The sequence below is a fragment of the Crocodylus porosus genome, unplaced genomic scaffold (genome assembly GCF_001723895.1).
Source record: "Crocodylus porosus isolate Cpor-Errol unplaced genomic scaffold, CroPor_comp1, whole genome shotgun sequence".
Classification (NCBI taxonomy): domain Eukaryota; kingdom Metazoa; phylum Chordata; order Crocodylia; family Crocodylidae; genus Crocodylus; species Crocodylus porosus.
In genome coordinates this window covers 30,065,963-30,087,578 of record NW_017728914.1, presented here as the reverse complement: position 1 = coordinate 30,087,578, position 21,616 = coordinate 30,065,963, and the positions used below count along the sequence as shown (strand labels likewise).

Genomic DNA, 21,616 nt, shown 5'->3' with positions numbered 1-21,616 from the left:
GAGGGTTGAAGGGACCTCAGGAGGTCACATCTAGTCCAACCCCCTGCTCAAGGCAGGACCAGCCCCAACTAGATCATCCCAGGCGAGGCTTTGTCTAGCCAGGTCTTAAAAACCTCCAAGGATGGAGATACCACCACCACTCTGGGTAACCTGTTCCAGGGTTTGACTGACTACCCTCCTAGTGAGAAAGTTTTTCCTAATATCTAACCTAAACTTCCCTTGCTGCAACTTGAGACCATGAAATGCACAGCTGGAATAAGTTGGTCTGTTTTCACCTTGGGAAAGGAAATCTCTGCTTTGCAAAGCACCTGTGCTGCCAGGGCCGTGGGCAGCTAGTAATTAAATTTTCAGAGAGAACATGGCAGCAATCCAGAACAGACGTGGGGGGGAAAGGAGCAGAGTTGACACGTTGTATTAAAAAATGCCTGGAGGGGAGAAAACAAATGGAGCCTTTCCAAATTAAAAGAGAAGGTTAATAGTAGGGTGCTGTAGGGATCAAGGTTGGTGGTTACAGCCTTTTATTAGCCTGATAAGTGACTTGGATGATGGGCCTCAAAGCCAATGATTTAAGATTTATAAATGTTATTTAAGTGGAAAGTACAATATTTAATGGACTATACATTCACCTGTATCGTTTAAGTACTTGGGCCTATGAATGGCAGTTACTATTCATTGTAGCTCGATGCAAAGAACAAAAGTGGGAGTATTTAAACAAGGGGAAATAGCTGCCAAAGGGAAAAGTGCTGTCTCCTGCTAGCTCAAAATGACGTGATAGCAACAGTTGTCTGAGCCCGGAAACTCCGTCCCACGGGTACCTGAAGTCAATCCGTCTGATGACATCATTCCTAGGGTGGATATACAATGTAAAGGAAAAGAGTGACTGATGTGTATTGGCAAGCGACATGACCTCTTTGAGTAACATGGCAGCAGAACAGAAAAAGCAAGGCCCTCCGACTGAAGCGCTGACTGCTGTGTAACAGCTTCCAGAGACAAAATCATTGCTGGTGCAGAGTGAAGCCAGTGGAGTTGTACCCACAGGCAATGTCGCACATAAAGTGCGTAAGTACCTTACTTGTGTATGCGAATGAGAGAAGCTGGTAAAATAGGTTATGGTAGAGATAATGCCCAGTCGCTGCTGCTGTAGGTAGTGTAATCACTGTCCAGTGGCTCTTCATTGTGCTTCAGATACTAGAAAGTAATGCCTCGTGCTGCTATAAAGGGTGGGACTGACAGCAGACAAAGCTCATGTACAAATTTACTGTTTCCTTAGGGCAACTTGTGGTAAGTCTCTCCTAGCTACCTTATCAATGGACTTGTCAGGACTAGGCCACAGTACCAATCGGAAACATGTTGCCAACCTCCCTTATAAGCACCACAGGGCGTGAAGACCTGGGCCTCTTCTCGTCATCCCCTCTTCCTTTGGATCCAGGCATGTTCTCCTTACCCCTTTGGCACTTCAGCTTTGTCTCCAGCTGACATCTCCCATCTCCTCCTCACAATTCCTCCTCTCCCTACACCATTTTAGTCCATGTGTTCCCCCTCTCCTTCACATCTTCCTTTCCAAAGCATCTTTCTGGTCCACTTGTAATCAGTAAGCCCCAAACCGATCATTACAACAAGTCCATCTGAGCCTACCTTACCACCCCGAGTGATCTTTTGCCTCTAAACTCTTCCCACCACATTTCTTGCCATTCTTTGAACCCTGGGAAGCCAACCAGAAACAGGGCGTTTCTAATCAAGCATCTGCCTACCCATTCCTTTCCCTTTCCTAGGCATCCTATGCCCACCTGCTTTGGGGAGAATGTAAATGGGTAACTATTGTGCATAAGCCCTTCCATGCAAGTTCTCAAATTTTAGATGGTTCATTTCTCTCTGGTCATCTAGGGAGTTTCCAACCTCCTTCATGGATGGGGAGCACTTGTTACAGCCTACAGCCATAGGGAATAGGAAGGAGAAAAACAGATGGGGCAGATGAAGAGGTCTTATCATTGCATAGTTTTGTTAGGAAGTTATATATCTTTATCAGTTCAGGAAATATGAGTTGGCAGTCCACAGAGTGATGAATAATGATGGGCAATGACTACATGGAGATATCCTATTTATACTGGCAAAGTGCCACTTTCATTATTAACACTGAGCCTTGCTGATCTGGAGACAGTGCTGTGAAATGATTGTTTGCTTTATTTTTAGGGTAGAAGAAAGTTTTAAAACCTTATTCTGGTCAATATTTGGCTTGTCTGAAGTGATATCAGTGGTGCTGAAGTACGATCATAAGTTTATTGAAAATATTGGATATGTTCTCTATGGAGTTTATAACGTTACCATGGTGGTGGTGCTGCTTAATATGTTAATAGCCATGATCAACAACTCCTATCAGGAAATTGAGGTAAGATAAGCAATTTGATTACTCTCTATATATAGTTTTAATTGACTGCACTGTTATAAAAATCAGGAAGTGGAAGGGTCCAGCGTGTAAAATGTCAGAGTATAACAGAAGGCTATTGCTTTTAAAATTATGTGGCAACCAAAAAATCTCTCACCTGGTATTAGAGGTAAGCAAATTATTCACAGTGACTTATTTAAATAAGGAATTCAATTTCCTTTTATTGGTTGAACATCTGTGACTGGATGACAATTTTCTTAGATTTGTACATTATTAAAGGTAGTTCACAATTTTTTTTTAATTCTCTCTGTTGGTCATAAGCACTTCTTGGACTATTGCCTTCAAAGCGTCTGTTGGTTAATTGTGATTAGTCAGATTGATCACATGGCATTTTTAACTTGTTTCTGGCTGGCTGAGTGCACAGGCCTATCTTCTTCCTATACTCTTCTGTGCCAATTTAAAATTAAAGTTATATTCACAAAAGATAGGTGCGCAATCTTGACATTCATTTTCCGTGAACATTTGTGCCAGCGAAACACAGTTGTGTTTATGGTGACAAAAAGTGGACACAAAAGGGGCATGAGCACAATAATTATTAAAACCTATATCTATATTTATATCTAGATCACTATTGGAAGACATTTATTTGTGGTTTTCAACCAACTCTGCCCAGTCTTGTTCATATTAGCAGACTGGATTTGCTTATTTGGATAAAAATAGAGAAAAACAGATTTTTGTTCAGATTAATAAAACAAGAAGAATGATTAATGCCTGGGCACTTGTCAGTGCTGATTCCTCTCTTTTTTGTCCCAGTTTCATGAATGTCAAGTTACTATAGTTGAATCTGTATTAATTAGCTGCTCTAATCTTCCCTCAGAACCCAAATATGCAAAAGGCCAGGGCTGTATATATTTCCTTGGTGTAATGCTTGAGTACTTATGCACAGCAGTGAAAATATTACATGGATTCCTGTGTATGCTGCAATTAGGTTGAAATGTCAGAGCTACCTTACTTTTGTACCCTTTGCCCTGCATGCAGATGGCCCCATCAAGAAAATCATGCTAGCTGTCAGATAAGAGGAGCATTTTAATCAGTATATTATCAGTATCTCATTAAAAAAGATAAGAACCAAGGTTTTATCAGAAACAGCTCCAACATCACCAATCAGAACCAACTCCAAAAGCCGAACGGCCAAAGTCAGCGTAGCTCCATTCAAGCCAACAGAAATGCACTGCTGTAAAGGAGGGGAGAATTAGGCTCAATGCCTCCATTTGTAACAGGCCCTTTTCTGCCAACGTAGTGGTTTCATCAGAGCTATACACTGATGAGAGAGCATGAATTATTCATGTTACCATGGCACAGATGTATTGGCAAAAGTCTTTTTCCCATTGATATTACTGTCTGCTTTATATACCACAATGAAAACAGCTGTAGAAAAGCTGCAAGATCATCCTCTCTTGCCCAGCAAATGATCCTGCTATGAGGTCCTGAGCATAGAAGAACTAAATACAGTTATAAATACCGTTCAGATTCATACAGACTGCACTAACCTTGCATTTGCCCTCAGGAAATTCTTGATGTCTTGCCTCTCTTTGACAATCTAATAAGGGGATATCATCTTTACTGAAAAACAGATGTATTTATATGGTATGTGAGAGATCTGAACCAAAATATAATGGTACAGGACAAGGAATATCATTAGGACCAAAAAAGGAATCAGCTGGTATAGGCTATTATAGCTTTCATTTACTGGAAAACATGAGAAGCCTAAGCTGCTATTTGGGAATTTTTAGTGAATCAAACGATAGGTACTTAGGCATCAAATATCTCTGTACTTAATTTGAAGCATGAGTCATTATTAAATGGTAATGTCAAGATTGCTTCTTTGTTGCTTGGTACTGAAAATGTACCCATGTATTTGGCCAAGCTCAAAATATGGAACGTGTTTTATGGGTGCTTCATTTACTGAAGATGTCCTTGCCATCCAGAGAAAGAGGACCATGGTCCTGAATGGAAAAGGACAGAGGTATTTCACATCCTACATTTTTTACCAGAATTCCTGCCATCTCTTGGCATTCTGAATCCGCACAACATGCCTTTTTTGGGTTGCATCGAAGTTATCAACAAGGTGGCTGTAGCCATGCTTCCAATATGCAAAGAGAAACAGAACACAGCACCTATAGGCTGACCACAGCAAGCTCCTTTTCAGAAGACCCGGTACAGCAGTTGTTAGGGTCAAATGAATCCAAAATGTGACATATATAAGATATGTAAGGGTAGTCCCAACATGTCTATAACTAGGTCCCCCATTGCCCTATGGGAGTGATACAATAGGGAAGAAATAACAGCCTGGAAAATCTACCACACTCAACTATTCACCTGTTCTTCTCATTGCCGTCACAACCTGCTCTCTAAATGCTGTTTCCCCGTAGTACAGTCCTTTCTTTTCTTTCATTTTTTGGCCACTCTCCTCTTTTTTTTTTTCACAGACATTCCTGCAAGGAAACTGCAGACACATTAACTGTTGAGTCTAGCTGATCTCTCCAACCTCTTTCTTAATTGGCACCTCCCACAACTTGCCCATTAGCCAACCTAGAAGGAAGGTGACATTCGATTCAGAAGGTCACTCAGTTTCATGCTCACCCTGGCAGGGTTGCCCAAGTGCTCTGTTTGAATCCTGCCAGCTCCAAAGGTGTTCTGAGGAGCTTGGGAGGTTTTCAAACAGCATCTCATTTAACTGGAAAAAAATCCATGAGGCCTGGTAGGAAGGATAGTTATCCAATATTTATATTTAGTTTCCCTGAGCTCTCTCTGAGAGATGGCAATAGGCCTGTCTAAGGCACCGGGCACAGGGGCCTTCCCCCTTTTTTTGGCAAACATCATCATCAAGAAGAAGGCTGGGTACATAGTATGAATACCTCCCGCTACACCGGGGTGGGCAAAACATGGCCCACAAGCCAGATACAGCCTACTAGGCCATTCTATCTGGTCTGCAGGACCCCTAAAAAGTTTAGAAAATTAATATTCATCTTCCCTTGGCTGCCTGTCATACAGCCCTCAATGGCTTGCCAAAACTCAGTAAGCAAGCCTCCGCCCGAAATAATTGCCCACCCCTGCGCTACACCCTGAGCAGGACCCGCTGCTGCAGGTGGACATAGAGGATAAGTTGGTTCCTTCTCGGCTTCCTCTGCTGCACTAAGGCAGACCTGTCAGGGGTGCTGGACCCAGTGGCTTCTCCTTCCTTCCATCAGCTGTGCTGCTGAGAAGCAGCCCAGGAGAAAGCAGCTGCCTGACTTCATCATTCACTTGGCTCAGAAGCTCAGACTGTGGCCGTCTTCTTCCTCTGTCACTGCGTTGCCACTGGCTGTTGGCCTCTGTCTCCTATGGTCCCACATATGCCCCACTTCACTTTCCCCCTTGAAGCCCCACTAAAAAACTCCCCACACTCCAGAAGAATATTATTTAAGTGCACAATATGTACATAACAATATAGACATAAGCAATAGGCCTGTGCGAGTCGGCAGCTATCCAGTCTGGCTTCAGATCAGCCGTTTTGGATGGCAGCGATCCGACCCGGAGCTCCAGACCGGGTTTCTGCTTCAGTCTGGCTGAAGCAGCTCCACAGCTTTGGATGCGCCTCGGAGATCCTACCATAGGGTATAATGGGGAATCAACAAAATATCTATAACTTTGTTGGTTTTTGTCTGACTTGGATGAAACTTGCAGGACTGGTAGCTTATGTTGAGAGCATGAAGCCTGCCAAGTTTCAAGAAGATCAGTGCGGAGGTTTGGGGGTAAGTGTACCCCAAATTCTTGAAAGCCAAACTCATGTCTCTTCTGTGGGTTACACCACAGGGAGGGGAAAACTGCAGGGATGACGGCCACAAAGTCTGCCAAGTTTCAAGGAGATAAGTGCAGGGGTTTGGGGGGAACTGCACCTCGAGCTGCAGACAAGCAAGACTTGTGACATGGGTGACATCGTGCGTGTTAAGGCGCAGTGGGGTGACAGCTGCAGGGGTGGTGGCCCCTGCTGCAGCCATGAAGCCTGCCAGATGCCAAGAAGATAGGTGCAGGGGTGTTCTGGCTTCTGGGGCCCCGCACCCCTAGCTGCTGATAGGCAAACCTCATGTCATGGGTGCTCGTGCAACTGACTGTCTGTGTCTGGGGCAGTTGATTGTCTGTATTGATTCTTTCCTCTCCTCAGTCTGTGGTTTTGTAGGTGCTAATTGATGGCAATCAACTGGTTACATTAGCCTGCAACTGTGTATTGAGCTGGCCCCTGAGTGACTCATGATTGATTAGTAACTGGTAACACAGTAGCTTAGCACCCAGGACTGCAGTAGTGTCTCCCACACCCAAAGACAGAGACAGGCAGTTGCACAAGGACCCTTGTCATGAGTTTTGCCCATCAGCAGCTAGAGGGGCAGGGCCCCAAAACCCCTCTGCACCTATCTCTTCTACAGTTGGCAGGTGCTGTGGCTGCAGTAGGGGCCATCATCCCTGCAGCTTTCACCCTGCTGCGCTTTAACACACGCAGTGTCACCCATGTCACGAGTTTTGCTTGTCCGCAGCTTGAGTGCAGTTCCCCCAAACCTCTGCATGTATCTTCTTGAAAACTGGCAGGCTTTGTGGCCTGCAGATTTGACCCCCCTTTGTTGTAACACGTAGACGTTACAGGAGTTTTGCTTTCAAGAATTTGGGGTGCGGTTTCCCCCAAACCCCTGCACTGATCTTTGTGAGACATGGCAGATTTCATCCAAGTCAAACAAAAAACAACAAAGTTATAGATCTTTTATTGTTTCCCCATTGTACCCTATGGCCGGATCTCCAAGGAGGCTCCGAAGCTTTTCCGACACAGTTTCGAAGCTCCAAACTACTTCCGAAAGCCTAACGAAGCCAGCAGTTTGATCCAGACATGCTGCTTTGGATGCCGAAGCGTCCAAAGCTTCTCTGGATCCGAAGCACGGTCCAAGGCCTCGCACAGCCCTAATAAGCAATCTACTCACGTCAAAGTTGGAGCAGGGAGAAGGGCCTTGGGAGACCAGACTCGTACTCAGTCCATCGAAGCGGTCTCTGCTCCTTAGTCCTCACTGTCACCGGAACAATGTTGGCATATTCCTACCTCAGTACTGATGCTGCTCTTGTTTTTATTTCCCCCCTCTCAGGAGGATGCAGATGTGGAGTGGAAGTTTGCGCGTGCCAAACTATGGCTCTCATACTTTGACGAAGGAAGGACTCTACCTGCTCCTTTCAACCTAGTGCCAAGCCCTAAATCCTTTTATTATCTCATAATGAGAATCAAAATGTGCCTCATAAAACTCTGCAAATCCAAGGCCAAAAACTGTGAAAACGATCTCGAGATGGGCATGCTCAATTCCAACCACCGGGTAAGGCACTCACCTCTTTGCTGTTCATGGTCTTTGACGGTGGACCGTGGCGTTCTCCAGTGATAATAGGGGAAGGATCCTTAACTCAAAAGGGCTGCATGGCATTTTAGTCAAAGCTATTTTTCTGTATTATTTGTATGACAGCAACCCCCAGAGGCCCAGCCAAAATTGGGACCTCTTTTTACAAGCACCTGCTAAAATACTTGCGATCTATATAAACTCTGATAGGAAACTGGTGAAGTGACGTATTCAAAGGCCCAGGCAGCAAGTCAGCGGTGGAACAAAGCCTAGAAGCCAGGTCCCTTCACTTTAATCCACCAGCAGCCCATGCTGCCTCTTTTATGTCCAGCTTCCTTTCACCATTGCCCTAAATCAGTTTTATAGTCTCTATGTGAAAATCAGCATTTCCCTGCCGAGTCTGATTGCACCTTTGTTGGGAGCCACAGTCTGGATGGGGACTATTAATTTCTCCTGAGGACCTGAAGCTGCAATTACTGACTTCTCCCCACCTTCATGTCTCACAGAAACAGATAGGTCCTTCCTCACCTGCCATCTGTTCACTGTTTTGGAATAGAGGGGTGCTTTGGGAAAGCACTAATTTGCCGCCTGCCAAATGGCACATTTCAGAGAGGTGAAGGAGCCTCCTCCCAAGCACCAAGGAGCTTCCGCATGACAAAACGGGACACTCGGTCTTAGAAATCGGATGCTCTCCAGCAGAACTGGCTTGCCTTGCCCCTGAAAAAAAAAAGTGTCAGTGTAATCAGAGAGCACTCTCTCCCATGGAAATGATTATTTTCAGGAACTGTTCCTAGGGTCATTGGGACAAAATGTTCCTGGCAAGTTGATTGGAATTACAAAAAAAAAAAAAAGAAAAGAAAAAAGAAAAACCCACCAAAGTAAATCTGTTCCTTCCCCTCGTGGCATTTCTCTTGCTTCACAGTGAAATGCCTGAAGCTTTTCAACACACAGTTCAGCTGCAGCTGCTCTACCCTGGCCGTCAAATCCAGCAAACGGAAGCAGGCAGTGAGACAGCTTTGTTTAAGCTGTACTAGCCGTGGCTTTCATTTCCCCTGCTCAAACGGGGAGAGGAGATGGGGAAGTGGTCCCTGGAAAGGTGCGTTTTAGGGTTTGGCAGGAGCGGGGAGGAAGGGGTAACCTCACTTCCCATGCTGGAGGCTCAAGTGATGTTCCTCAGCAGCGCTGCCAGCACTGTCTAAGGGGGTTGTTAATATTCACGAGGCATGTTCGAGGGCACATCAGACCAGGATTTTAAATTTTAATCCGAGTATAGCTGCACATTTTTTTCAGGTCATTTGAACTCAAGCCTGTTAGCTGCTTCTGCGTCTTCACAGAGCCTAAACTGGCTAGAAGGAGCAGCTGGGTAGAGCAAAAGAGAGACCACCAACCTGTCCCATGGGGACCGAGCAAATGAATGGTGGGGCAAAATAAGGCACAGAGGAGAGGGGGTGGAAAAACAAGGGGGAGAGCAGAAGAAAATGTTTGAGATCAAGGAATATGCAGAAAAGAGGTAGAGAAAACCCCACCGGGGACACTGATGTACCGTGAGGTCCTCCCAGGAGAGGTGACACCCCGAGAGGGAAACAGAGAGAGCGCCTGAAGAGGAAATGCCGAACAAATAAAAGCATAGACACAGGCAGGGGCGCACGTGCCAGAGGGACACAGAGGAGGACTCTGCTTGGCTTGCCGCTGTGGACTGCAGTCTGCCCTCGGGGTAGCCTGGAGCTGTTACTAGCTCAGTGAAAGCACAGGAACCAGTCCCGTTGTCCCATAATAACGGTACTGCTGAGAGATGACCCGGTGCTTGTTGGGAGTGCATTTCCCCTAGGCAAGTTTAAGAGAGCATGCTTACATAGGATGGGCATTCAATCACCTGCCAAGGTACGGCTGGAGAAGCTAAAAATACCTAAGTTGCGCAGGCCCTGGTTTTAATTGCCAAGACCAACTGATTTACTTCTTAAACTGCCTGCTGCCCAGGTAGACGGACATGTTGGGGCCACTGAAGTCTAGGAGATCAGCTTTCCTCTTCATTTTTTGTCTAAACAATCCTGTATTTTAGGAATGGGAAAGGAAATAACCGGAAGGACTGGTGACTTAAAAGATAGTGAAGGAATGCCCTAACCCACCATTAATATCTATTAATCAAGGGTGAACATTTTCAGCACCTAAGTCACTTAGAAAATGGGACTTCAGCTTTTAAAATCATTTTGGTACGTCTCATAATACAACCCCAAGGTCGACTTTCAGGCTTCGTATTCCAAGATTTGAGCACACCCTTTTGCTCTCCATGTCTAGGCAGCTGCCAGATAAGCTTGCTGACGTGAATGGTTTCCAGCTCACTGCAGTGGCCATTTCAGAGCCCGTTCTGAGCTGCCCGTCTTTTTCCATGCACTGTAGAAGGAACCTGGGTGCCTAGCACAGGGGTCTGGGTCTGGTGCTGCCTCCTACCCTGGGGGTCTTTAAGAGGAGGCTTGACGTTTACCTGGCTGGGGTCATTTGAGCCCAGTTTTGCTCCTGCCCAGGGCAGGGGGTCAGACTAGAAGATCTACAAGGTCCCTTCCGACCCTACACCTATGAATCTATGAATCTATTCTGCTCTGGAGACCAGATTTGGCCCTTTGAGACCGCTTAGCTGCAAATGTCTTACATGGATCATGCATTTGAATAGCAAGACGGTACAAATATTGTGGACAGACAGAGTTAGCCAAATCTCTTGATATCTTATCCCTAGTGGGGACTGCAAAACCAATCTCTAGCTTCCAAAATCGAGAGCTTCACTGTGGTTACAGAACATATACTACTTAGCTGCAAGAATACTACCTTTTTTTTTGCTGGATCACCAATAACAAATTGTGTTCGGATTTGAACCATCTCCTCCGTAGGAGATTTCCATGCAGGCTTTCATGACTCTCATTAATACCCACTGAGTCAGATTGCTAATTTTTCTTTTCTTACTCTTTTTCTAAAAGTTATTTTCAAAAGTTGGTCCCAATGACCAAAACTATCGGAATAATTAACAAAGCTCTGCCTTTTAGCACTGAGTGGTTCAAAAGATCATAGTTACATTGCCTCAGCCTAGTACTAGGGGGAGAGCAGCCGTGAGCTACACCAGACTCACCCTGCATGCACCACCTCTCAGCTGAAAGTGGTGTAGTGGGCTTTTTGTGGTAGTTGGATGTACAACATTTCCAAAGCTTATGGGTGCTCACCAGTGCCACACTACACCAGTTACACCACTATTGCTGGGGGACAGAGTGCATGTGGGTGGGTGGACCATGTCTTGATGCAGCAGTGTGCACATGCTCAAAGGGGCATGTCGTGTACACAATCAAAGCACTCTTTGTTTGGACGATGTAAGGACCAGTAACTCACCCAGTAATTTTTCTCTGCATAGGAAATCAGAGGGTCATCTCCCTCTACTCCCCCCAACCCCTTCCCTAATCAACCTATTAATTGGATGTTGGAGATGCTGGTTTAATTATTCCGCAGGACCTTCAAGTTGTCTACAATGAAGCATTTCCTAACACTTTGGGGAAGCCCTTTTTTTAAGTCTGGTGTGTTTGGGGGCAGAGAAGCTGTCAGTACTCTAATACTTTACCATGTTTTATACTTTCAGAAAATTCGTTTTCTGTCTAGCACACGAAACACAGAAAATTTTTCTGGGAAGAATGCTTATAACAAGCCCACGAGATATCAGGTAATAATAGTAAGAGCAAGAGCAAAGCTAAAGGTCTGGCGGTGAAAAGGGCTTGTTGGCAAAGATCAAATCTGCTGACTTAACAGCGAGCTCCCATCTTGTGACTGGCCAAGCAATGACCAGTGCCAAATCAGAGGGAATGAAGGGCAAATAGCACTGGTGGGATTGTGCCCAAAATACTTCATGGTAGCTTAAGAGAACCTGGTGGTATATTGGCTGCATTTAACACTAACACAGTTGCCATGTTAAATCCAGGCAGCAGCATTGAAACTAATGCAAGAAATACTCCACATAGCCTCGTTGCCCTAGACTCACATTGGCAGCATTTCATTTTGTCATGACACAATGTCATCTCTCTCTTTCTCTCTCTTTGCCTTTGCCACCACGCTCATGTGTTTTCTCTGGCAATGTGTTGTCCCACTGAGTGGAGCATGCAATGTGATGTGTTACAAGAAGAACTGAGAGGGGTGATAGCAGGGGTGACTCTTCCCACGCCAGGACTAATACCATTGTTGTTGTTTTGTACTGCCCTGAGTATTAATGCTACTGGGGCACTTATTTTCTGAAGACTCCCAGTGGATTTTGCACGTGCACGACTCCGCCAGCAAAATCTCCACCTTAATTTTTCTTTGATTGCCCAACTAAACAAATATGTATGAATGATCTGAAAGATACTTGAGGACGTAGACATTTAAAGAAGGTCCACACAGGCAGTAGGCCTGTGTGAATAGGGAACTATTCGATTCGGGTTCAGATTCGGCCGATTTGGGTGCCAGAGATTCAGTTCAGAGCTCCGAATTGGTTTTCCCTTCAGTTTGGCTGAATTGGCTCTGAAGCTTCGATTCGGAAAAGATTCAGAGATTCATCCATAGGGTATAGTGAGGAATCAATGAAATAGCTATAACAAAGTTATATCCTAAAGCTTCCAGTAATTCAACTCGGATTCGTAGATTCGGTCTCCGAATCATCCCTGAATCTGAATAGTGATCTGATGCTTTGCACAGCCCTAGCAGGCAGTTGTCTGGCAGGATAGCAAAGGATAAATAACTGTGATTGTAGTATATTCAGCATTGGGGCAGGGCCTGGCTTTTTTTCTCAGTTTGTACAGCATGAGTCACTGTGGCCTCCTAGGGGCACTATAGATAATCAATAGGGCCTGTGTTCAAAGGTGACTTTAATTGTCTGCACCATGTATGGAAGAGCTATTCCCATGCACACCCACCCATCTGCTCCCACACACACATACCAAACCTGGAAACACGGTAGTGCAGCAGCTCCTGAGACCACTCTGGCACAGTGGAGGAAAACAAGCCTTGAGAGTAACTATGGGAGAAACACCTCCAGAGCACCCTAAGCACTGCCACTTGGGGTTTGGCGTGCGAGTGGGATGGAAGGTACAAGGTTTCCTCTGGGAACAACCCAAACACACTGTGGACACGGTGCAGACGTGCCTGTAAGCCCTTAGCCCCAGACCCTAAAAGGCATTTAGGTCCCTAACTCCCATAGGTTTAAGTGTCCAACTCCAATAGATACTGAAGTTTTTTGGTAAACTAGGCACCTAAATTTTGGACCATAAGTACCCAACAACCAGATTGTTGAAGTATTATGGCATTACTAGGCCTACACAGTTTAGGTGGCTAAGTTCCACTTTTACAAATGACTTAGACTGTTAAATCACTGAGGGTGTGAACAGACATTGTCTTAAAGGAGGAGGCTTCGGAGTCCTATCAGCTGTTCCACTGCAGCCATTTCATTTGTCCCCCCTATCCTGGAGTATGTAAAGATAAGTGTCCCTGTTTCATTCAGGAATAACCTGCCCTCTTTTAACTCCCAGTTACAATGAGATAGGAGTGGACAGATGAAAAACTTACAGTAGATTAATCTGAACTGTGGTAACACCCCTGCTCTCCTTTAAAACAGTGTAATTGTTCCTTTGTCTATACTGTTTGCCATTGATGACATGCTTGCCATAATTTAAAAAACCTGGTGAGAATAGAAAAAAAAACAAAAACAAGTCAAATTCTGCCAGTCACACTACTTCTCTAGGGTTTCAGCAACAGAAGCTATTATTTTCAAATTAGAATGACAAAGGGTCATGCCAGGTCAGGGCCCACCTCTATCAGGCAACTCTCTACTAAGGCCAAAGGCAGCATTGAAAAACTGATCCATTTTATAAAGAGAGGTTTTATATGTGTGTGTGTATGTGCGTGCATATATGTGTGTGTGTGCATATATATACAATATATATATATATAATATATATACATATATTTAATACACACACACGCACACGCACACACACACACACACAGTCTCTACCAGACTTGTCCTCAAAGGACATTGCTGAAAGTGTCTGAAGTTTGAGGAAAGAATTGTCAAAATAATAAAAGGGCGGGGGGAGGGGAGGCAATGGCATAGATTACAGAGGGAACAAACAGTACAGATCAGTTCAGTAATCAAGCCAGCAGATAACGGCTTTGTGCACCTGGGAGAATGTCTAATGCAGTGGCTGCTCTCCTGGCCATTTCATATGGCTAGATATTTAATGCGATATTTCTATACTGCAGCTACCATTATAAGTGCAGTTTTCTGGAAAATTTCTGAAAATACAGAGGCCCTTAATGCTGTGACAATGTAAAATGGGCAAGGCATGCAGAACGAGAAGTGTGAGACCTCCAGTGACAGGACTGTGACTTGCAAAGCTCAGGTGATGGACGTAGGAGCTTTGTCAGAAAAGTACAGGACAGATTTGTGCTGGGTATAAAACACCCATCTTGCTCTAAGCCTGTTTGTGGGTGTGATGATCAGGGTGACAAGATGGGGCCCTTAAATTGACAATGAATTAGGCAAAGTGGGTTGATATGCTGAGCTGAGACCCCTTAACTAACATCTGAACCTCCATCAAATGGTAACAACCTCTGGTTATTCTTGACCTGGAGTAAGCAGTGTCTCAATTGAGATCCATCATATCTGGGCATATCTGAAACACTTAATTTAATCTTACCAGCCCCCTGCGATGTGTGACAGTATTACCATCCCCATTTTACAGATGGAGAACTGAGGCCCAGCAAAAGTTAAAAAGCATTTAGGATATCATTGACAAATCTCAGTCTCCTGATACAAGATTCATTCTCATTCCCAGCATGCCAAGCTCTACAAAAAGTACTAGAGTAGCTGGTGGTACAGAGAGTACTTGAAGGTTGGGCCAATATGTACATAAAGGAGACTGATTTCAGAAAAGAAGGTAGTGATTTACAAGTAGTTCATCACCTTGCCTAATCACAAACAGTCAAAAAACCTGAGGCTGAATTGATTCAAACTTCATAGGCCTGTCTAAGCTGTGTAGATTGAACCAATAAGCAAATGAACAGACATTCACTTTTCATTCCAGAAATGTAGCTATACGCCTGAAGTGCATCAGGCCAGAAGCTGGCGGAAGGGGGGTTACTGGAGGTTTTTTAACTGCAAAGTGTGGCCCTTTCTGAAGGCCTTAAGTCACCTCAAACCAAGCACCCCAAATCAATAGGTACTTCTGGAAATTTTAGCCAAGTTTTTTTTAATTTCACTGTGCCATGAACTGTGTTATGGAGAAACCATTTCACTTACAGTAGCACAAAAGGAAAAGAAAAAGTAGCAGAGTTGAAGGAAAGTGGGCATGCAAAATTAAAGGGCTACAATACATCAATAAGGCAAAAATGCAGTTAAATGTTTCAAAGCCCAGAGAGCGATCTTCCCCTAACACAATCTTGGCCAAAATGTATCGCGTTCTTGGTTTTCAATATCCACGGACAAACCTTGCTACAGCATATGTACTGTGTAGCTGACGCCATGCCAGTCTTGCCCCTTGCCGCTTGAAACTGAACTTTACCACAGTATTGGGAGCATTTCCCATTGCAAATACAGGCACACCAGCAAATATTGTGGTCACTGCAGGTAAATGCTATGCTATGGTAAATGCCAAGAAAATAGCATGAATTGTGTGTTGATTCCTTGTTTTTCTGTGACTTCCCTATTTCCATCTCCTATTTTTAAAGTTATTTCTTTTGGATCCAGCATTTCCCCACTTTCCCCAAAATGTTCCTCCATTTATGTTTTCTCAGGTGGCAACACTACCTCCCTCTGGATTCTACTACCTTGGCCATCTCCAGCATACAGTACGTGCACTGTGGCTCATGTATACTTTCCTTAATCCACCTGGTTAGCCAGATCTCTCTCCTGGTAGGAAGACACAGTCCTTAAATATTTCACTTTTCGTTACTTCAAAGCATATATATGAGTAACCAGATATTTATTAGTCATTCACATGCCTTATGTTACTATAGAATATAGTTCTCATGAGGGAAGCCAAGATTTTTGGATGTTTTGGAGACTTTGGAAAGTTTCATAGTTTCTAGGGTCAGAAGGGACCTGAACAGATCATCAAGTTCCGACCCCCTGCCATGATACTAAGTTTCTTAGTAACATCTAAAGCAAAATGTGAGCCTGGACCAGAGAGAAAGTTTTCCCTCCATAGTCACTGGATGCTCAGTAAGTAGCAGTAAAGGCAGGTATTCTTGAAGGTTAATGGTAAATCGTTCTCAGTTAATCTCAGGAAAGGTTCAGGATCGAGAAAACCTAGAGAAAGAGAAGAAAAATATTGAATGGACTCAATCATGTCATTTGGACCCTGTATCCTGTTCCAGCTGGTGGTGAGCTTCACTTCACCATCAGTGGAGGAATTGAAAGGAACAAAGCAAGAGGGGGTCTGATCATGTCCCTTCACTCCACATTGCATTAGAGTATTCCTTCCAAGTGGATATCTATACATCTCCAATCTGTCTGAGCCTTTCAAAACTTGATTGAGTATATTAACCAAGCGCTTTATGCAAAGCCATAATTTAGGTGTCTAGAACAGATTTAGATGCCTCACTTTGGAGAAGTTGGTTTCATTTACTCCTTTTGATGTATTTCCGTTCTTTAGGTTATTTTTAGGTTAGTTTATTAATGTCTTTTGCATAGTAAAGATCTGAAAACAACACAAGACTCTGAGTGTATCCTAGGAAAGAGACTGTCCTCCTTTTTTATTCTATGGATAAATCTGCAGGCCTTCTGAGTTTTTGCAACAGCATCACATTGCAAGCTCATAATTACAAACATTGCATATCATACTCATATATTTCTTTATTTCTTTTTAACCAGCAAACTCCTCTTTCATATTTCTATGTAGTATTTTTTTTCCTTGGACGTAATCAATTCATACTATTTTTCTAAGCTAATTCTTATTCATTTTAATCCATTTCTCTAACTGTGTTCCATTTTTCTGAGGGTCCTTCACTGAGGGCCCTCTACACAATACATTTATGCTGCAGCTAACACATTTATCACAACATAAATGGCAAGGATGCTACACATGCACCCAATTTAAGGTACCATAAAATGGCAAACCATCCATAAAAGCCTTTGTCATATAATGTAGAACATCCTTATGGCTGGTTTGTAAGGTGCCTTCAATTGAAAATGTGATGTGTCCACACATCAGGGCTCTTTGAGGCTGATGCTTAATAATCAGCTGATTGTCAAAATCAGCACTGGATATCCCCAGTCTCCAACCTGCCTGCTGACAATGTTGTCGGCACCAGCCTAAGGTTTCCAGCTGCCCCGGGCCTAGTGTTAACAATCATCTGACAATTGACTGTTTTTTCAGTCCTGGCCCAGACAGCCTGCAATCTTGAACTAGATTTTGGGCTCTCCAGGGTTGAGGCCAGCTGATGGTCCTCTTTGGCCCCAGGATGGTACTGAGTTATGTTGGGCTACAGGCACCTGACTTTCAATTTGCCAGTGCAGAGAAGGCCCTGGATCATGATTCCCAGCTTCTTCTGCACTGGCAAGATGAAATGATGTAACTGGGATTTGATCAGTGATTTCACAATTGTGCTTCCTGCCATGCATATGTGGTATGACAGGAGGCACAATCATTGGGATCAAGGGTGAGCCCATGGTCCTTTGAATTAATGTGTGCCAAGGGCCTGAGTTTCCTATTTCTCCTTAAAGCCTTATCCAAAGCTTACTGGAGAAAATGACTCTTTTTACTGAAACTGATGAACTTTGGATCAGGTACATGGTCCGTTGCCATAAGTAGTTGCATTCTAAGTCATTAATGAAACTTTTTTCCCTCTCTCAAGATTCTTTTCTGCAAATATTTGAAACAGCAACATGCCTAGCCAAGACCCCCAGAAACCTATACCAGACCTTATGCGTAGCTTTCTCTTGAATCGTATCTGTTTACTTTTTGAGTAGAGGCTCCCAAATGCACGTGTCCTACAATAGGCTGTAATAAGACTTTCATTTAGGATCCTTACTTGTGCACAGCCCATTACTATAACATGAAGTGCATTATGGAAGAAGAAAAACCTGGATACTGACAAAGTCAACTGCAAAACGTGACTTCAGTGGAGCCAGGATTTGTCTCACAGTGAATTCAGTTGCTTAAACAGTGCTTAACAGATGTAGAACACAGAGATGTGGGCAAATCTATTCCCATTTAACCATCCTGATTCATTTTTCAGAAAATAATGAAGCGTCTTATTAAGCGGTATGTACTGAAGGCTCAGGTGGATCGAGAAAATGACGAAGTCAATGAAGGTAAGTGGTTTGTACTATTGCTAATGGTATAACCACTGTGAGAAGCATGTCACATGATAGTGTTGTTAAGTTACAAACTGCTGTGGCCAGAGACTGTTAGCTGGAGCTCCCGGAGACACCTTCTCAGTGGTAAGATGGAGATGGGTGGCTTCAAACCACCTGTGTGCACTTGGAATCCAAGTTTCTCTGGCAGCCAAGGATAACTGCCCTGCTGTACATATAGATCCACCCACTCCAACCTCATAGTCTCAGGTACATCCCCTCCATGGGACCTTATAAAGGGACTTGTATACGGGAAACTTATGACTGCCCTGCACAGTATCTGCACTGGTGGACTTCTTCTCCTAGACTCTTGTACATCTCCATAGTGTCATACAAGGGACACAGTGGAGGAAAGGCTTCATTCTAGTCTCTGTAATATGCTAAGCCTTCTACATTTCATAACATGATCCCATTCTTTATTGGCCTGGAATATGGGTTTTTCAAGTACATCCATATTTCTTAATGGCATGTTAGTGCCTCCCTAGGGGTCTTTGAAGGTCCCTTGTCAAAACCTTGGTCTGAATCATCTTCAGGTAGAGAGGATATATAGTTTCCTATTCACAATTAAGAGAGTGCTATGTAGCACAGGCTCAAAGCATCATTTCTCTGAATCCCCAAAAAGGCTCCAATGTAGACCAGAGACTTCTAAGTGAAACAGTAGAGGTTTTACAAAGAACAGGAACTTTCTACATATGACTGTTGTCAGCGATATGATTAATTCTGCAGTTCAGTATGTTGCCGTGCGGTTCTGAGTAGCTACTATTGGAGTTGGAACGCCAGCTCAGTTCCAACACAACTTATTCCACTCCCATAGGTTATGCTCCTAAATTAACTTGTTCTCAGGAATTAACTATACCAGGACTGGTATAATTCAACCTTATTAACAAGATGACATATATCTTTTTTTCTTTTAGGAGAACTTAAAGAGATTAAGCAAGATATTTCCAGTCTCCGCTATGAACTTTTGGAAGAAAAATCACAAGCCACTGGAGAGCTGGCAAGACTAATACAACAGCTGAGTGAAAAGTTTGGGAAGAACTTAAATAAGGACATTTGAGGGTAAAGAGAGGGAAAGCTGACTAGTTTTCTAAACATTTATTTGATATTTCAACCAGCATTTTAAGAGAGCAAAAACACTGCAAGAGATGAGTACTGAACACTCAATTTTTTGCAAAGTAACAAATATTGGTAGGGGCACTGTGCATTAGACTGTGGTATTGGATGAAGCCAATGTTCATACATATCCTTTATGATATAAAGGGGACACATCTGTATAAAAATGAGCCCATTGACATCAGATGTAGATGCACCATCTCCAAAAGATAATCATGGTTATTCTAGAGACCCAAAGCACCTTTTACAAAGGCAAAGGGCCAAATGCTCACCTGGTATAAACTGACATAGCTCCAATGAAGCTATGCTGATTTATACCACCTGGGGATCTGACTCACCAACACTTGGGTTTAGAGCTGGGTGAAGCCTGCTGAAAAGCGTTCCATGAATACCCATTCCTCTTTTCAAACATAGTCACATTCCCGTATGTGTGCACACTTCTTTTCTGTTTGCCTTTCATGGTTGTCAGTAAAATTGAATTTGAATAGCGCTGTAGTTAATGAAAAGCAAATGTAAAGTCACGCACTAAAATACGGTCATCTCGATTACTCTTCCCAGGAGTATTTGTCACAGAGATTTAATGGGAAGAGTTAACTCATCCAATTCAAAGAGGAGCAACAACACTATGTGACCATTCATAATGAAGCAACTGAGCTCAAATTTGAGATGTCAAATGGCAAGCCACGAGTAAATGAAATTTATGGGCACACGGTTGGGTCGTTTCAAACCATAATTGCGTTAATTTAAAAAAAAAAAATCTCACCGACTAAGGACATCCCATCAGCGCAAAGGAGTATTTGCCAACTGAATGGGTTGTTGTGAGTTGTGTGTTCAGCTCAAAAACAAGGAGAAATTAAAACCAGTGACTCAATGTGATTGCAGATTGTGCGCTCTTGCAGGTGAAAAGTGATCAGTCTGCACAACACAGCTGAATATTCAGTTGCTTCTCGTTTAGTTGATGTTATGGGTTTCAGCTGTTGAAAGCACACCTTACTACTCTGGAACCACTAAACTGGATTATTTGTTTACAAGGCGCACCTATAGGCTGACCATTACATTTAGATATCAGCTCAGAAAAATAAGCAGGACCAGAAGGTGACCTGTGACCAGATCTTAAGTGCCAGATGAGAACACAGATAGCCTAATAGAATAATAGTTATATTTGTAAAAAAAAAATAAAAATAAAAATAAATAAAAAGTGTACTGTAGGTAGATCTGTTTAGAGAAAAAAACCCAACAAAATAATGTATTTTTACCTTTAATAAGATTATCTTGTATACTGTCATATTTTTACCTAAAAATGGAAAACAAAATAAAATTACCTCATAATATTTTGTTGTACCATGTGTGAAATGTTTGCCTGATCTTTTAAACATCCAGCACACAGAACATGTCATTGTCCTTGTACAATTGTGAGCAGGTAGAGCATCTGAGGACAGAATAAGGACTCAGCAGCAAGTCTGAAAGCAACAAAGTGAAATTAAAGGCGGCTTTCTGCAAACCATCAACACCCAGGCACTAAGTAAATCCATAGGGGAGATGTTTAGCTGGAAATATGTGTACCACGATTGATCCATGAGCACATGTAAAATGTAACCAAGATAGTTGAGTAACACGGGGACCGACCTTTTTGGCAAGCATGCCACAAATTTACTCCACACCCTGCCCCAGGGTGTGCCAGTCAAACCCCTTCCCGATCTGCTGCTCGGTTTTCTGCCCTCAGGCCTGTGCTCCCTCTCTGACTTGCTGCTCTGCTTTCTGCTCCCTGCCCTATGTGCCACCACGTTTCATGCTCCCTCCTTGATCTACCAGATGCCACACTGAGAGGTGGCCCTGACTTAGCATTATCATTTGTGCTACTGAACTTCTGAGTCAGAAATAAAATGCTGACAGTAGTTGACTCATGTTTAGAAAACTCAGCTGATGAGACAACTGAAGTCTTGCTCCCCATGTGTAACACCCGTCCTAGAGGTGATGTGACATGTTAGAGTGCACCAGGGTTTTCCTATTATTTCCAGTAGCGGAAAATTGGCTTTGTCTTATGATCGGCTGCACTGCAATATCGTGATCAAGCGCTGTTTCACCAAGAAAGCCTCACATGGTAACAGCGCATGGTGGATATTCTTACACTGCACATTTACAGAGGTTTTTTTCCCTCCCTTTGAAAGAATGAACCCCATACACAGTAGTCACTTTGCGCTATCTTGCTCTGTTTAAACCAGGAAATTCTGTTGAATTAAAGGGCCTGACTTGCACTTTGAAAACTGCACGGGTTTTACCAGGCCATGGTTATCAAGAGAAATGCTCTCTGAAAGATCTTGGCAACAATGAGGCATTAGCCTTCGGTGTTATTGC

The 21,616-nt window shown here is 43.5% G+C and overlaps 1 protein-coding gene and 1 long non-coding RNA gene across 5 annotated transcripts in view; one reads left to right on the top strand and one right to left on the bottom strand.

The window, feature by feature from the left end:
- Nucleotides 1–20,574, top strand: part of TRPC7 (transient receptor potential cation channel subfamily C member 7) — a 119,192-nt gene extending 98,618 nt beyond the window's left edge. Inside the window, exons 7-12 of one of the 2 annotated variants that reach the window (XM_019535131.1) lie at nucleotides 2,191–2,386; nucleotides 7,549–7,770; nucleotides 11,405–11,485; nucleotides 15,586–15,639; nucleotides 18,031–18,106; nucleotides 19,063–20,574. In XM_019535131.1, coding sequence (XP_019390676.1) covers nucleotides 2,191–2,386; nucleotides 7,549–7,770; nucleotides 11,405–11,485; nucleotides 15,586–15,639; nucleotides 18,031–18,106; nucleotides 19,063–19,205 — 772 coding nt within the window. In that variant the 3' untranslated portion in view covers nucleotides 19,206–20,574. The remainder of the gene's footprint in view (nucleotides 1–2,190; nucleotides 2,387–7,548; nucleotides 7,771–11,404; nucleotides 11,486–15,585; nucleotides 15,640–18,030; nucleotides 18,107–19,062) is intronic. The other variant, XM_019535132.1, reaches the window with a different exon arrangement.
- The window catches only part of LOC109310115, a 10,785-nt gene continuing 4,859 nt past the window's right edge, over nucleotides 15,691–21,616 (bottom strand). For all 3 annotated transcript variants that reach the window (XR_002101140.1, XR_002101141.1, XR_002101139.1), the window contains 2 exons: nucleotides 20,584–20,721; nucleotides 15,691–16,099 (listed from right to left, as the gene is read on the bottom strand). This is a non-coding gene — a long non-coding RNA (uncharacterized LOC109310115). The remainder of the gene's footprint in view (nucleotides 16,100–20,583; nucleotides 20,722–21,616) is intronic.